This window comes from Daphnia pulex, chromosome 10 (assembly GCF_021134715.1).
Source record: "Daphnia pulex isolate KAP4 chromosome 10, ASM2113471v1".
NCBI classification, from domain to species: Eukaryota; Metazoa; Arthropoda; class Branchiopoda; order Diplostraca; family Daphniidae; genus Daphnia; species Daphnia pulex.
The window spans coordinates 739,313-754,150 of NC_060026.1; the positions used below are offsets into that span (position 1 = coordinate 739,313).

General features: G+C 41.0%; 3 protein-coding genes and 1 non-coding gene across 6 annotated transcripts; all 4 read right to left on the reverse strand.

Annotated features, from left to right (window-relative positions):
- Positions 1-753: 753 nt before the first annotated feature.
- On the reverse strand, positions 754-8,726 carry LOC124204586. 3 transcript variants are annotated; one of them, XR_006878993.1, is made up of 11 exons: positions 8,705-8,726; positions 8,360-8,643; positions 6,216-8,272; positions 4,676-6,121; positions 4,440-4,545; positions 4,283-4,363; positions 2,697-4,182; positions 1,535-2,626; positions 1,391-1,458; positions 1,192-1,321; positions 754-1,121 (listed from the first exon to the last, which is right to left on the reverse strand). XR_006878993.1 is itself a non-coding variant. In XM_046601668.1 (8 exons), the coding sequence occupies exons 5-8, from the start codon at positions 1,569-1,571 to the stop codon at positions 877-879; spliced, it is 480 nt and encodes a 159-aa protein (XP_046457624.1). In that variant the 5' UTR covers positions 1,572-2,626; positions 2,697-4,182; positions 4,283-4,363; positions 4,440-4,545; positions 4,676-4,802; the 3' UTR covers positions 754-876. The 3 variants fall into 3 exon arrangements, 2 of the variants coding, with proteins under 2 accessions (XP_046457624.1, XP_046457623.1); XM_046601668.1 differs by lacking the exons at positions 6,216-8,272; positions 8,360-8,643; positions 8,705-8,726 and having other exon boundaries at positions 4,676-4,802; XM_046601667.1 differs by lacking the exons at positions 754-1,121; positions 1,192-1,321; positions 1,391-1,458; ... (2 more) ...; positions 8,360-8,643; positions 8,705-8,726 and having other exon boundaries at positions 3,415-4,182; positions 4,286-4,363; positions 4,676-4,786.
- Trnai-uau lies at positions 2,059-2,189 on the reverse strand. Its single transcript has 2 exons — positions 2,152-2,189; positions 2,059-2,094 (listed from the first exon to the last, which is right to left on the reverse strand). It is a non-coding gene; the product is annotated as a tRNA-Ile (tRNA).
- A 967-nt stretch (positions 8,727-9,693) lies between the features above and the next one.
- On the reverse strand, positions 9,694-12,545 carry LOC124204578. Its single transcript, XM_046601653.1, has 3 exons — positions 11,803-12,545; positions 11,606-11,721; positions 9,694-11,517 (listed from the first exon to the last, which is right to left on the reverse strand). Exons 1-3 carry the CDS (start codon positions 12,412-12,414, stop codon positions 10,020-10,022), a joined length of 2,226 nt encoding a protein of 741 aa, XP_046457609.1. The 5' UTR covers positions 12,415-12,545; the 3' UTR covers positions 9,694-10,019.
- A 398-nt stretch (positions 12,546-12,943) lies between these two features.
- LOC124204587 lies at positions 12,944-14,529 on the reverse strand. Its single transcript, XM_046601670.1, has 3 exons — positions 14,052-14,529; positions 13,668-13,904; positions 12,944-13,543 (listed from the first exon to the last, which is right to left on the reverse strand). Exons 1-3 carry the CDS (start codon positions 14,131-14,133, stop codon positions 13,137-13,139), a joined length of 726 nt encoding a protein of 241 aa, XP_046457626.1. The 5' UTR covers positions 14,134-14,529; the 3' UTR covers positions 12,944-13,136.
- Positions 14,530-14,838: the final 309 nt, after the last annotated feature.

Sequence of the window (14,838 nt, forward strand, 5' to 3'; positions counted from 1 at the left end):
ATATGAAGAGGAATAAAGATTTGATCAGCTGGGGCAACTAAAGTCAAATCCATGTTCAAATCAAGAATCGATCTCATATCCTCCTGTGCTCCTGTCAACAGGTGTAAAGCAATCAACTTAATAGGAATGTGCAATAATAGTCGAACTCGACCCCAGATACCTGAAGGTAAATGACGAAAGTTACTTATCTCCGATCGAGTAAAATATAGTTGAGCAACGTCAACTTCAACGTGTGGCCACTTGTACTTGAATAATTTGAATAATGAGTTGAGTAGTTGACAAAGAAAAGCAGACACTTTTATTAATGGATCGATTATTTACTATCTATTGATTCTCCAACTGAAATCGGAGCCATAATTCAAATAATTTCTCATTCAAATTTTGCCATGATATTTTTCTTTTAACAACATTGAAATTATTAACACACTACATGATGTTAAAAATAAAATTGAATCTGAGATAAATTTGGCAAGAAAATACATTATTGTTGTAACAGGTCTGTAATGTGAAATCTCTAGAATTTCAATTTCCCATTTAATTTATTTATCATCATGCGAGGGAAAGGTAGTCAAACTATGAAGTCACGTACCTTAAAAGAAAAATGACTCTTTAAACAAAAATTGATAAACTAGACAAGCAATTTCAAACAGCAGACGGAATTTATAAATCGTTCCTTATATAATCGATTATTTGACAATTAATGAAAGCGTAATAAATTTCTCTAAGAGATCTGTAAGTGAATCTGTTGTCGAATTCGATTGGAATTATTTATTGGCCTTGGACATTCGTTTTATAAGAAACACTCGTGTACAAAACAACAAAAGGGGGGGGGGCTTATTATCCCACGTTATCGTTGAAATATTTTAAAAAACATTTTTAATTGCAAGTTCTGTATTCGCAAACGATGACGTACTCGTCGCTGCAGGGGTAGTCGACCCACTGGTAGCGTCCAAGATCGGCCTGGTATTCGATGGCCAAGCACAAGTTGGTAGCCGAGTTGCTGGGAGATCCTTCTTTGAATTCAACAGCTTCCGGGATCAACTCAAATCCGGTCGACCGAACAACCCATAGACCAGGGTGTCCTTCGGCAGCAACTCCGGTCCAGTAGGTGTCGTAGTAACCTGATTTGTCAATATAAAGATATGAATAACAAAACAGTGATGATAAAATGTAAATAAGGATGTGACCTACCGAGTCCAACCAGGAAAGTGTTGAGATCCTCCCATTGGGTAATGTTTTGGACGTGGAAAAGATCGCCTTTGGCGACGCTGCACAATTCGTTGGAGCTCCAATAGTTAAATCGTTGGGGCAAGCCAGGCACCTGTTTGAAAATATAAAAAATTTGAATTCAGAATTTCCCGCTGAAAAATAAAAATGTACCGTTTCATACCGTGTAGCATTTGTCTCCGATTTGAGAGTAGCCCTGGTTACAAGCAGCAAAAGTGCCACCCAAAACAGCTGACGGTCGATAGAAATCACAATTAAAACAAGTATAAACAAAAATAATAATAAAAAAACAATAAAAATAACTTACCGAAAAGAGCGATGAGAATGCCGGAAGCTTTGTTCATTTTTTAAATGTCGGTCTGTGTGAGAAGACTGAATGAGGCGGGTCTGGACAAAATGGACGGTTTTATACCTGAAATAATCGGCCACAATGTAACACGGGCCCCATTTTAAAAGATTGGACTTTGTTCGTTAGCATCTGCCTACGTGGTTCGTTCAAAGACATGGTCCGATATGGATCAACACAGTCGTTATATGATCAACTCTCTTGCCATGCCCTACGTGACGCTGTTATGTAAAAACGACTCACCTTATCGATCGACTTACTTTAGTTGCCTGGCAACGACAGTTACTTTTTAATCAAAAAACCAAAAGTATAGATTATCAATCACATTTCCCTCCACGTGACTAGCGACAGCCCTGTGTGCTGTTGATTACGTAAATCAACAAGTGTCTTTCATTCCACCCGTGCCAGTCCACGTGATCCAAATCAAATACTGAAATAAAAATTTCGATTCAAAATTGTTAACAGAATTATTTAGTAAAATTAATTGCTCCAGGCGAGGCTCGAACTCGCGACCTCGGCATCTCTCGAATTTATTTCTTCAGGTAATTTTGACATTGTTTTAACCATGTATACTGTCGTATAAGTACCATGCGCTAACCAACTGCGCCACTGGAGCTGCTGCCGACTCAACAAACAAAAGGAGATAACTAATTTCTCTTCCTGTTGTCTAAAAATGATGTTATTCCAAACTTGTGAAACAATTTAAATTGTCCAGAGAAACTGAAGGTGAGAAATTGCAGAGAAACCGATGGCGGAAAATGGCTGGCAAAGCGGCAAAGGAGCGGAAAAAGCGGATGAGAAAATTGATGTGAGTCGGATTGATTTCGTGGGCGGATGCCGGAACACCCGGCGCCCGTTCGTCAGTTAATTCACTGTCCGGATGCTGGTAGTGATAATAAATGTTGATCGGCACGTCGTAGTTGTTGTTGTTCTTGTCGTTTCCGGAATTTTGTTCATCCGGAGTGCCGATGTGGACCAACGCTGGATTGTTTAGCGTTCCGCTTTCGCTGTCGTAATATCCGACGACGCTATTACCCGTGTTGCCATCTTCTTCTATTTATATAATTAAATTAGAAACAAATGAATTCAATCAAAATTTAAAAATTAAAAATTTTAGCTTTACCTTCCGCATCCGGAGTGGAATAATAAGCGAAAACGGTGGCCAAAGTCAGCGAGAAGGTGATTAAGGTTCTCTTCATGTTGCCGGTTGGATCATCACTGCTGATGCCCTACCCGGAAACGCACATTTCCAAATGATTCCATGGCCCATCTCATTTGGAGCATGCGGCTAGCCTTAATTTATTACCGCGTCCGGCCAGCACACCGTTATGATTATGCGGTTGGGAGAAGAACAGTATTAGCTGCTGCTGGATGGACAGTATAATATGGTAGCATATACTGTATACCGTCTTTTGCCCGATTATCATGGAGGAATGTTCTAACCTTGAAGGGCGCATTAACATGCTGTTGTTTTTTCTCAGCACGGTTCTTGGGCAAGTCACAGAGTCTGACGCAATCTGTCATGGAAAATCAGCTGATTATGACCGAGCCTGTACGAGAGAAACCTTGTGATATTATTTCTCCAATGGTTTATATTTTTAACAGGACAATTATTTCCGAATGGCTTTGGCGTTTGGGTTGTCTTTAACTGCGGTCAATTAATAAAAGGGAAAAATTCTTAAAAACAAAATTTAGTGAAACCAAAATTTCTGAACTATGAAACCTTACAAATCTCGACGTCTGAGATTGGTGTTAGACTGTTAGGGTTATTTGGATAAAATTAGACATTTCTAAATAATAATTTAAAAAACAAAATAAAACAAAACAAATAATAAAAAATGCTGATGGCAAAACGGCGCTATATTCGTTTTGTACAAAAACAAAAATATGAATCAACGACAACAATGAAGTGAAATTGAATCCCATTATAGTTTGTCATTTCCGGTTTAAATGTATTGTAAATGCATAGTCGGGATTTGTTGTCCGCCACTGTGCGCCCTGTTCGCATTCAGTTTAGAAAATTTTCCTGATTTTATCGAGGGAATCTTTGACCGCACACTGGTTATCACTTGCACTCGGTGTGGATGGACTTGATTTATAGTCCAGAGCCGAGGTGATGGCTGATTTCAACGTCTTCCTATTTCTAAGATTTTCGATGCAGCAAAGAATTCTTTTAACCACGATTCTTAGACAGTCGCACCGCCCAGTTCCGCTGGATTTAGCAGCGCTCTTTTGGCTATTGACGCCGTCCAAGTATTCCGCCAGGGCAATCAGGACTTTCTTGTCCGACTCGAAACATTTCACCGAGTAACTCTGATGGGAAATCTCGATGCGCATAACGTACATTTGGCTGAAGCGTTCGGGTCCAGGGAAACCCTTTTTCAAATTATCTGGCAGAGAGATTTGGGGGGTTTTAAAACCTGTAAAGGGGTACAAGACTTTGCTGAGATCTAAAGAAACGACGTCATTCTCATTCTGCTGTGGATTCGGATTCAGAATCTTCACGTGCAATTGCCACAGAGGCCCGTAGAGGATCTGGTGAGCGTGAAAGATCTTGCGAGTTTTCAACGAATATTCTTCAGTGTACCATTCACGGGGCGATTTCCGGCCTGTTGAAGAAAACGTTGCATAATTTATATGCAATTAGCAAGTTATTATTATTAGCAATCAATCGTTTGAATTCCCGATTGTGTTAGGTCTATAGCCTACCAGCAGGTTCTCCGGGGGATTGGCGTTTCTGTCTAAACAGCTCATTTTCTTGAACAATTCCCAGCGTTAGATTAGTTTTGTCTGTGATTCAACGTGAAATTTAATCTAATTTCCAACTACTTATTAATATTAAGGGGTTGATTGACTTGTATATTACCGCCACGGTTGTTTAACAGGGTCGCTGCGTGAGTACGGCAAGGCCACACATCTGTCCCCGCCAGCAGAAAGACAACGACAAACGCACCAGCCGTTAACGTTAATAACTGTGCAATTCAAAAATAGGAAAATTATTCACCAAATTTCAAATAGCTATTAATCAAAATCCATCAATCTATAGATAATCCAGAAGATTGTCCAAATTTGACTAGAAAAACAAATGATGTGCAAACTTACGTTTTTCATCGTTCTGGACGAAAAGTAACTACTAAGTAAAATCGGAAAGACCGAGTCAATATTTCTATGACGATGCTGTTCCGGACTATTTACTGCGAACCGTCTCAAACGACCACCGAAATTGAACTGAAATCCGCCTCAGTTATTGCATGTGACCCAATCACTCTGAATGTGAAAGGCGAAACGAATGCAAAAGAAAAAGAAACGACCCAACAGCGGTGGGTGAAATGGCAAAGGTCATACATAGTAGTCAAGACAAACTGAACAGAGATAAGATAAATTGACAGGTCGCAATAAAACAACAAGAGCATCAGTCTGATCGATTTCTAAGGGGAAATACGTACGACGTAAGACCGAGCTGGACATTAACATCACCATTTTCAAATTTGCTTGGCTGTTGGTTTCCAATTTTCGTCGCCCACCATTTTTCTTACCAAAGCAAATAATCATTTTCTAAATAGTTCAAGAAATGCAAATTTATTGGGGAATTTTAAGCAAACATCATCCAGCCGACATAGCAAAACAACAAAGTAACACAACAGCGTCCCCAAAAAAAATAGACACTCAACTTAAACACAGCGAAATGAATCGGTTCGGTCGGCGTTGTCAACCAATCATTGGACGACCACTGTTTGAAGGAGAAGAATCAATAGCACATTCAGCGATTTTAGACGAGCGACCGGAGCATTTGTCATCGATTCGACCGAATGACCTGCTGTCTCGTTTGCCAAGAGCCACCAAGATTTTATTCTCAATAGTAGGACTATTAGAAAGACTGTCTTGACTTCTCAAAAGAGGTTCAGATTCAGTGCTAGTAGTTCGGCTTCTTGATCTGCCAATTGGACTTGGACTTCTACCGCGAGATCCACCGTCCGCTCTGGTTCGTTCGCCAATACCTCTTCTTGTTGTGGAAGATTCTACGCTCGTTTCAGTCCCGGTAATCCGACCGCTCTTTCCGCCAATCAAGTTGTCCAGGTATTTCGCCACGTCAATTAGGGCCTTGGCGTCCGACTCGAAACATCCCACCGAGTAACTCTGATGGGAAACTTCGGTGCGCATGTGGTACATTTGAATAAAAGCTTTGGATAGATCTTTCATTTTCTTGAAATTCTCCGGCAAATTCCTATTTGTATAACTCTGTTCCGCCTTGAAGAAATTCAAGGCGCCGCAAAGATCGAGAAATTTTTCGTTGGGATTTCTAGCGTTTTGGGTATTTCTTGCGTTTTTCTTTGACGCTTCCGAAAATTGCCAGCGCAATTCCCATAGAGGCACGTAGAGTATCTCGATGGCGTGGAAGATCATTGGCGATTTTTTCAAATAGTCGTCTGTGAACGGCACGGAAGGCAATTCGATCCTGCTCGATCTTCCTGCAAAGTGGATCTGTGCGTTACCTGTCCCCGACAGCAGAAAGACGACGACAAACGCACCAGCCGTTAACGGTAATAACTGCACAATTCAAAAGTAGGACAAATCCTAATCAATTGAAATAACCAAATTTTGGAAAGAAAAAGATTCGGGAGATTTATAGGTGCAGACTTACGTTCGTCATCGTTTAGCAGAAAAATGTTGAACAAACCAAGTGGAATTGAAATTGTCTAGTGAATAAAATTCAAATGATGATGTTGAATGGAGAGAAGAATACTTATTGCGATCCTTCTGCAACGACTACTGAAACCCATCAACAGACAGCTTATCATTTTGAACCGAATTCCACTGAAATCCGCCTCAGTTGCATGTAAACAAATAACTTTGAACGAAAAAGACGAAACGAATAACGAAATCAACGACACTGGCACATGCGGTGGGTGGAATGTCAACGGTCATAAAAAGTCAAGACAAACTCGACAGATAAGATAAATTAACTAGTCGACACGTAGTAAGAATGCAAGAGCATCGATTTCTCGGGGAAATACGTCGTGACTGCCACCACGCTGGACATTTTTAACAACCATTTTCAAATTTGCTTTACTCAATTTCGTCGTCGCGCCAATTATCTTCCGAACGAGTGACGCTTTCTAGTTCAAGAGTGCACTGCGTGGTTCTTAAATGTTGGGAAAACCAAATGATAACATTTTGTTTTCCTTCTTTCAAACATGCCCACCCAAAGAGCTGCAATTTCTGAAAACTACACTGTTGAATAAATAATGACGGTGACTGATTCAGCAGACTGTTTGCACGTAGTTAACAGAGGCCATCGACAGTTTTCAAGGAATTAGCGTTGGAAACCGACGACTATTGCAGGAATCTGAAACCACAATTTAAAAGAAATCCGTGGTGGGCCACGTTCGTTGGTTTTGGCTTAAGGTCGACTTGAACAAACAGATATACCACGGGGAGAGTTCAAATTAGTTTTTCAAACAGGAAACCGAAAGATTTTTCAGAGCAAAAGTTGCCAGTTTGGAAGCAAAAAAAGAAGCGACCAACTTTTTGTTATTGCTGACCTCCAGAGCCGACATATAGTTCCCACTAGGCCACTACCCGGAAGATGTACAAACAATCAGCAACGCACAGTCTGAATTGCTTCGAGATGAAAACTGATCATTCTTTACCCAGTTCTAGAATTTCCAGATCGATCCTGACAAAAAAAAATACTTTGGCGATGGACATCTGCATTTAACTATAACAAAGGTACACGTCTGGGAATAGAAACGCCATTTGAGGCTTTTGGAACTTGGAAGATGAAGTTGCCTTCAGATTATAGGTGCTGGAACACTGAATGCTGTTGCTGAACCGTAGGGGGCACCCGGGTTTGAACCGGGGACATAACGATCTGCAGTCGGATGCTCTACCACTGAGCTATGCCCCTTGCGCAACACCAGGTAGAGATCAATTGAATGTCTCGGATTTAGTATGAGATATCAATTGACGATATTGGATTAGCAACGATAAATAGGAAATGTGAGAAGACTATTGGGGACTTGAAAGCTCAAAAACAAGCGCAAGGTCTTAGTAACAAACTCTAGTGGCAAATCTGAATAAATCGTGATTCATGGGGGCAGGACAACATGACAATATCTTCAACTATCTCACAGTTAGCCCCAGGTTGAAATATCCGGATGGGAGATACAAATCCGGATAAAATCCCGACAAATCAACAAATGAATCGCAAAGTATTCGTAGTCTGACAGGACAGACGCTGGACAGAAAACAAGCAAAAGGACATGAAGGCGACTCAAAATAAGATAGAAGGTAAAAAAATAAAAGGCGCCAGTCAAAACGAACGACTAAAAATTTTTAGCAAAAGAGTAGAATGCTTCTTGCTTCTATTACCTCACTGGCCACGGCTGAGACTCTATTAAGGATCTTAAAAACTTGTGTGCAGATCAGTGGAACCGACTGAGAATTATTTATGCAAGTTTATGAAGCTAACGCACTTCGCACGACGTTCCTCCATAGACATGTCATCCAGAATACGTGAAAACTATTTCGTTATAAGAACGCCTTCCAAACACCGCTAGAAGATGGTGAAACGAATCACTTTGCCTTCAATCGACCACCAATTCGGTAAACGGGAACCAAATATGGCCGGACATTTCTTTTCACGTCAACAGGAGCTTCCCTTAAAGCAAGGTTAATTCAACGAATTCCCGCGAATTCCTATGAAAATAGTCTGAATAGTCACTATGTCAATGCAGTGTTTTCACTTTTGACCAGCAAATAGTTGTAATGTAAACTCTGTCCTACCTTCAAGCCTGAGTAATACCGCCGAGCGTTTCCGGTGTTCCAAGCTCCATCCACAGTGGCAGGGGATCGAGGGAAAAGGTGAAGGATGCCCTCGTGAATACATTCACACACACATGACTGTACACGAGAACAAGAGAGGGGACTCAAGAAAGGGGGAAGAAGAGATGAAGCTGCCACTTTGCTTGCTCTGATGTCAAAACTCAAATGCTGTGGTCACCTCTTTATAACCAACAACAATCAGGAGGTGTTGTATTAGCTTCAAACACGATGCATTCTCCATTGTCCTAATTTGGAAAGTAATTTTTAGAATACCATCAACAACACAGAAAGAAAGGAAATTAGTACCTTGAAGATGTCCAGCCCATTCAATACAGTTTTGGATTTCATAATAGCTCTTCAGATGGCCATCTAGGTTTGTTTGACGGAATCAAATCTTGAATTTTCCTATTGTTTAAAATCAATACTAGAGTTCGTGAAGCAGGTTAGTTAAGGAAGACTATACTTGTACTTGAGGTATCAGCTGATGGGGTCCAATTGAACATAATTGTTGCCAGCCTGAACTGCATCAACAAAACATGCTGGACATCTAGAAATAGATAAAAATATATTTATTAAACATTATATAACACCAATCATTTGAGATTTGAGTTCTTAAAATACCTTCCCACTAAACCGGTCCAGAAACATTTTTAACAAATTGCATTGCAGCATCTACCTAATCGAAAAATTTAATTAATTTTCATTTACATTTTTTTTTCTCTGTAAAACAACTCAATACGAACCTTTGTTAACAGCAAAATAATAGAAATATGTTCCTTGAACTGTCGTCTCATGTGCTAGCATTAACCACTGCTATCTGCGATTCGTAAATTATCCATCGTAAATATGAACTCCTCACTTGCACTTAACTAAGCGTCGTATTTGGTACAAGAAGTTTCGTAATATATTATTCCAACTACTGCCATGCATGCCATGTTTGTTTACTTTAACTCCTTGTCTCCTTCCCTTTGTTTGCCCATCCTCTTTTGAGTCTTTTCCCCTCACAAATGGCAGCCATCATGGATTTGAGATGAAGGAAAGAGATAGGAAATGGGTTTCTGCAACCTTTTAAAAACAAACCTGGAATACCGGAATAACTAACTAGTGAACTAGTGGCCAGAGGGGGAAATATTACCATGAATCTAAAAAAAAAATTTAAAAGCAAGGAGAAGGTCAAACTAGGGAGAACTAATAGCGAAGCATCCATATCATATGTGTGTAATTCTGTAATTTGACTAATTAAATTTCGAACAGGATAATCTGGATAACATTTAAAAAAATATTTGTTCAGTCTATTTCCGTCTATTTCAGCATTCAGTCCCCAATAAAGACTTTTTTTGTGGACGGAGAATGCATTACTTTATTGATTCAAATTACAAATGCGACAAATAGAGCTTAGTAACAACACAGACTGGTAACAATAAGAATGGAGGATAAGGCATTGGAGAAGCAAATTTTTAAACATATAGCGATGCGTGTAAAATAATCTGTTTAGTGTTTAATTTCATTACAAAATTCTTGAAATCTAGCCTACAGTAAATAGCACTACTCAGAATGAAATTCTACATGCATCCTTCGCAACGATGTTTCTTGCAGATACGACCCATAATTTTATGTTATTCTATGAAAAGTACCACCAACGCTGACGGGGTTCGTCTTTGCAGTGATCGTAATAAACGTGTCCATTTTCATCGCCAGCACTGCTCAGGCAGTACCCCTCTTCGCTCCTGATTTGTCGATTCTCGGTGTATGTCCAACGGCCGTTATTTCCTATTTGGTCAGCAGCACAGTCCACTGACCGGACGTACCAACCTTTTCCTGCCAAACATTTCCCGTCGTCGTTCTTCAACAAACCGTCGACATATTTCCACAGTTGAGCTGGGCGATTACTCCACGGCTGCTCCGTTCCATAATTATCCACCACATTCAAAAAGAGTCGGGAGAATTCGTTGCGAAGAGGTCGACTGCCGTTGGTGGTTGACGGGATCACCATGGCGTCCTCGCAGTCCGTGTCCCGATTGTACCAAATGAACGACGGCGACGAACCGCAAACTCTTGAAGCGGTTACGAACATGGGGTCTTTGTGCACTTCGCCATTAAAGACTAAACAATTCTTTTTATCAAAGATAATTTGAAGACCGTGGCGATACCACCTCTGCTCGCGCTTATTACGATCACAGTTGTACTGGTAGAGGTAATGAACCGATCCTAAAAATGTGTACCTCAACGTCAAGCATTTGCCGAAGCCATTCCTCAGTTGTCCATCGACGAATTTCCATTTCTGTCCGGGACTGTTCCTCCATTCGCCATCCAAGATGATGGACGCACCTTCTTCGTTCGAGTCACCTCGTACCGACAGGTAAGCCTGGACGCGTTCGTTGCGCAACGGGCCGTAATCCTGTGCGGCTCGGTCGGGATCGTAAGAACATTCAATTTGATTTCTCAAACGGGAAGGCGAATTAGGCGATGGGTTGAACGAAATGGCTGATGGCCTCTTGGGTATGGCAATCGCCCAGTGGTGGCACCAACCGTGAACCCAGGGCGTATACTGAAGTGTAAAATACCGTTTTTCCATGCCTTTGGAAGTGGCTACGATCAAATGATGCACATCCACTTCGGAGGACGACGCTAACGTTTCTATTTCGACTCCACTCTTGGCCCGGATAGGAACAAAGAAACGGTTGAGATATTTCTCCAGTTCAATGGAACTTAAACAATAACAATGGGTCTTGGAACACTCTTTAGGGACCGTGAACTCTTTCAAGTGGATATTGATGAATTTTCTGAATTCAGGAAAATTCTCCGCTCGTCGATCGACCGAAATGGCGAATGCGACGTCATTTCGGACCGAGGCGTGATGGAATCCACCCGACCACACCGAGTTCTCCCAGCTTTTTTCTTGTACAAGTACGATCCACTTTTTGGTGTCGTATTTCTCTTCCAGGAATTCGAGCAACGAATCGGCCACAGTTTTCCTGTTTGGGGTCAGCGTGGCCTCCATGATTTGCCGCATTTCGTCGCTGACGTTTGTCTCATCCGCCTGGCATTCGATCGCCGTGTCGTCCAGTCTAGTCTCCAATTTAATGAGCGACGCGTCAATGTATTGTTTGAAGGGTGAACTAATGCAAACGGCAAAAATGATATCCAATGATTAAATCATGTATGAATTTTCAAAATAAAATTTAAAAAAAAGTCTCTATATTTCACCTGTCGTTCCCTTGTGTTGCGTTAATTATCCGTTGGTATAAGCCGCGTACACGGAGTCCTGCCATAACGAGGCTCCCAACGGACATGACATTCTTGCGCAACTTTCGGCTATCACACTGATGCACGACAACATATTATACGAACGTGTTATTGATACGAGAGACTGTTTTATAATTACTCAATATGATTGAACTTACTTTTGCAACATCTCGGATGACGGCCATGATATCGGGGCTGAAGCTGTGCTGGCCAAGTAGGCCGTCGACCAGGATTCGGATGCTTTGGTCGAGATGAAAGGCTTTCTCAGTGAAACGATTTAAATGGCGAACGTTGGGATTCGCCAAGTAATCCCGCAGAGTCCAGAGACTGTCTTTGATTTTCTCTTCGTGCTCAGAGTAGATGATGGATAAGCCCAGCTTTTGAATTTCTCGGTTAATGGATCGAAGCTCTTCCTTTTGTTGTTCCAATTCCATTTGGATCCGCTCGAAATGGGCTACAATCTCCCGGTGGTCCATGTTATCTTCACTATTGTCAAATGATTGTCTGACATTTCCTATTACAAAGTCAGTCAGTGCAATCATGACCTCACCAATACCAAGTGTATTCGTCAAAATCGACCGTATGTTCCTATTAGTCGCCTGCTTTACATTTCCCACTTCCGGAAGTGAGTGGTTGCCATCAACTTCCATCACTTTCACGTCACCATCGAACGCAATGACCACTGGCGTAATAAAACACGCTGAGAAAACAACCAATAAGAGCAGTGCGTCTAAACGTCCTGAAGGTAAAAGACTTTGTTTGTCCCGCATCTTGACCCTGTTATTAATGAATGAACATGTAAGATATCAAATTACGTTCACTGCTGGCCGCCAGCGCACAGTGTTCAGAAAATATCGAGAGATAGTTCACGACTCACTTCGAACGCATTTGTTGAAAGACTAAAGGGGCCGTGCCGTACAACTGTACAAATTGTCACGTGGAAGATTATTTTGAAATCTCAATTTCTTTTTGGCGCATCAGCCAAGTCGTCCTCCAGACATCGGAAGATGGAAAGAAAATCTGATATTGTTTGACCGCAAAGTTCACGGTGACTTTGATTACGCTAAAAACCTTGAGTTATAATTGTAAAAGACTGTGTGCAAACTTTTACTTTCATTATATCAGTCGCTTTCAAAATTTGGCACTTCAACAACTCGTATTCTATTGGAATTTAAGAAAGAAAGAATGATCAATAATAGCTGTTGTGTATAACATATTTTTTAAATAAAATCTTGACGATATCGGGAAAACTTATTTTGACTCAGAATTAATTTTGATAATTTGATGACTTTATGAAAATTAATTGTTAAATTATATTGTATTATTTGTCAATGCATTTGCTTTTACTGTCAAGCTACAGATATCTATAGAAAACAAATTTTTAAAAATATTATCAAGAATACTTAGAAAATTTAAAAAGTTGTTGGAATTTGCTGATCTCGAGAAAAGTGGGATTTTCCATGTAAATATGAGAAGCGTCGTTCACTCGGTTTTATCGGTTGCCGAATTGGAATCCGTCGTCTTGTCCTGCAGCGCCACCGTTATAAGCGCCGTCGTCAATGTCCGTTTGATTGGATCCATCTCGGAAATTGAAGACGTAATAATTGCCATAAGGTCTCGTTGTGGTGGTAGTCGGTCTGGCCGTCGTCGTCGTTGTCGTTGTAGTCGTCGTCGTGTTCATCATCGGGTAATAATAATTGTAACCGTAATTATTGTAAAACGGATTCATAGTCGTGGTGCTGTTGCTAGTGTTGCTGTAGTCCGGCGGGTAATTGTAGTTGTACGGGCCGTAAGGAGCGGCAGGATAGCCTCCGGGGTAATTATTGTAATAATTCGGGACGGGCTGAGGTGGTTGATAGCCGGGATACGGCTGCTGTCCGCCCCCATAGGAATTCCATCCTACCACAAAACATTTGAATTCTACATCTTCAATGGTATAACTGCTTTGAATTTCAATCACTTTGGCGCGCTTTCAAATTTATTCAAAACGCCTATTGCATAATAATAGCGCATGATATCCTACCGTATGGATTGTACTGCTGCGGGCCAGGCTGCTGGTATCCGCCGTATCCGAATCTCAAAGTTAAATTGCCATCAGCTGGTTGCTGTTCGTCGTAACTGCCGACGTAGGCATCCGCCGGAGCATCGACAACGACCGTTTCGTCTTCCGAGTAATCCATTTGACGTCTTAATCGATCGCCACTGGCGTCAGATCGATGACCATCACGGCCGTCCACTTCACCCGATAGAATCGGCATTCCTATATGTACGCAGCCCCCGGAGAGAGAGGTCGCAATCATGTCCGAAAAATAAAAGCGAAATCAATAAAATGATATGTCAAGAATAAAATAGAAAAACAAAAAAAAAGGGTTTTACGCAATAACAATTAAAGTAATGTGATAGTTACCGTTGGCTACGGAGGGAAGCCAGCAGATGGCGATCGATAGGATCAGTGCTGCCAAGATGATGGACTGCTGCTTATTCTTCATGGCGTCGGCGCTAAATAAATACACAGAAAACTTAACCGTGCGGATCTAATACACGACAGAGGACCGATCTCAGACGGACTGATGCGATTTGATGAACTCGTTCGTCCACTTGTCCCTATTTATACGCAACAACAACAATGAAAAGATCATATCGATCGACAGCCGAGCGTTTGGCTGGTCATTTCACACGTACGGAAAACCCCGCCAACTTTTGATTTGAATTCAATTAATAGCCTTGCGAAATTTTAAAATCATTTCCTGTCGATAGTGTCATAAGGTACACATATCCTTACAGCCTTGACACGTCATCAAAATGGCCGCTCATTTTCCAATTCGACCCAAATTTTCGACATTTGAAAGTCAATCGGAAATGAATCGGCAGAATTTCGATTTAATTTTGACGGTTTTTTCCAAAAGGAGCGTGACTCTAATCTTCCTACAGCAGCAAAGTCATTGTAATATAAAAACGTCACACGTTAAGACTTTTCTTTAATGAGGAAATATGAATATGACCGGGACTTAACAAAAGGAATATAACGACGGCGTGACTAAAAAGCTGCGGGTGGATTATTTATGCATTTCTCATCTCTCTACTTTGGTCGAATAAGAAAAGTTTCAATCTCACCCGCGCCTAGCGAACCATCAGACTATATAATAGTAGTCTGCCATACAACCATAAAGTTTGATTTATTTATATACGTTATA

Excerpts from the sequence above, each read along its gene's own strand:
- LOC124204586 (XM_046601667.1), bottom strand. Across the intron at positions 4,364-4,439 it reads CCTGTTAAACAACCGTGGCG|ACAAAACTAATCTAACGCTG; the intron begins GTAATATACAAG and ends GTTGAATCACAG. Across the intron at positions 4,183-4,285 it reads CCAATCCCCCGGAGAACCTG|GCCGGAAATCGCCCCGTGAA; the intron begins CTGGTAGGCTAT and ends TTTCTTCAACAG.
- LOC124204578 (XM_046601653.1), bottom strand. The coding sequence starts at position 12,414 with ATGCGGGACAAACAAAGTCTTTTACCTTCAGGACGTTTAGACGCACTG. Across the intron at positions 11,722-11,802 it reads TCATCCGAGATGTTGCAAAA|TGTGATAGCCGAAAGTTGCG; the intron begins GTAAGTTCAATC and ends GTCGTGCATCAG. Across the intron at positions 11,518-11,605 it reads GCAACACAAGGGAACGACAG|TTCACCCTTCAAACAATACA; the intron begins GTGAAATATAGA and ends CGTTTGCATTAG.
- LOC124204587 (XM_046601670.1), bottom strand. The coding sequence starts at position 14,133 with ATGAAGAATAAGCAGCAGTCCATCATCTTGGCAGCACTGATCCTATCG. Across the intron at positions 13,905-14,051 it reads GCTTCCCTCCGTAGCCAACG|GAATGCCGATTCTATCGGGT; the intron begins GTAACTATCACA and ends GCGTACATATAG. Across the intron at positions 13,544-13,667 it reads GCAGCAGTACAATCCATACG|GATGGAATTCCTATGGGGGC; the intron begins GTAGGATATCAT and ends GTTTTGTGGTAG.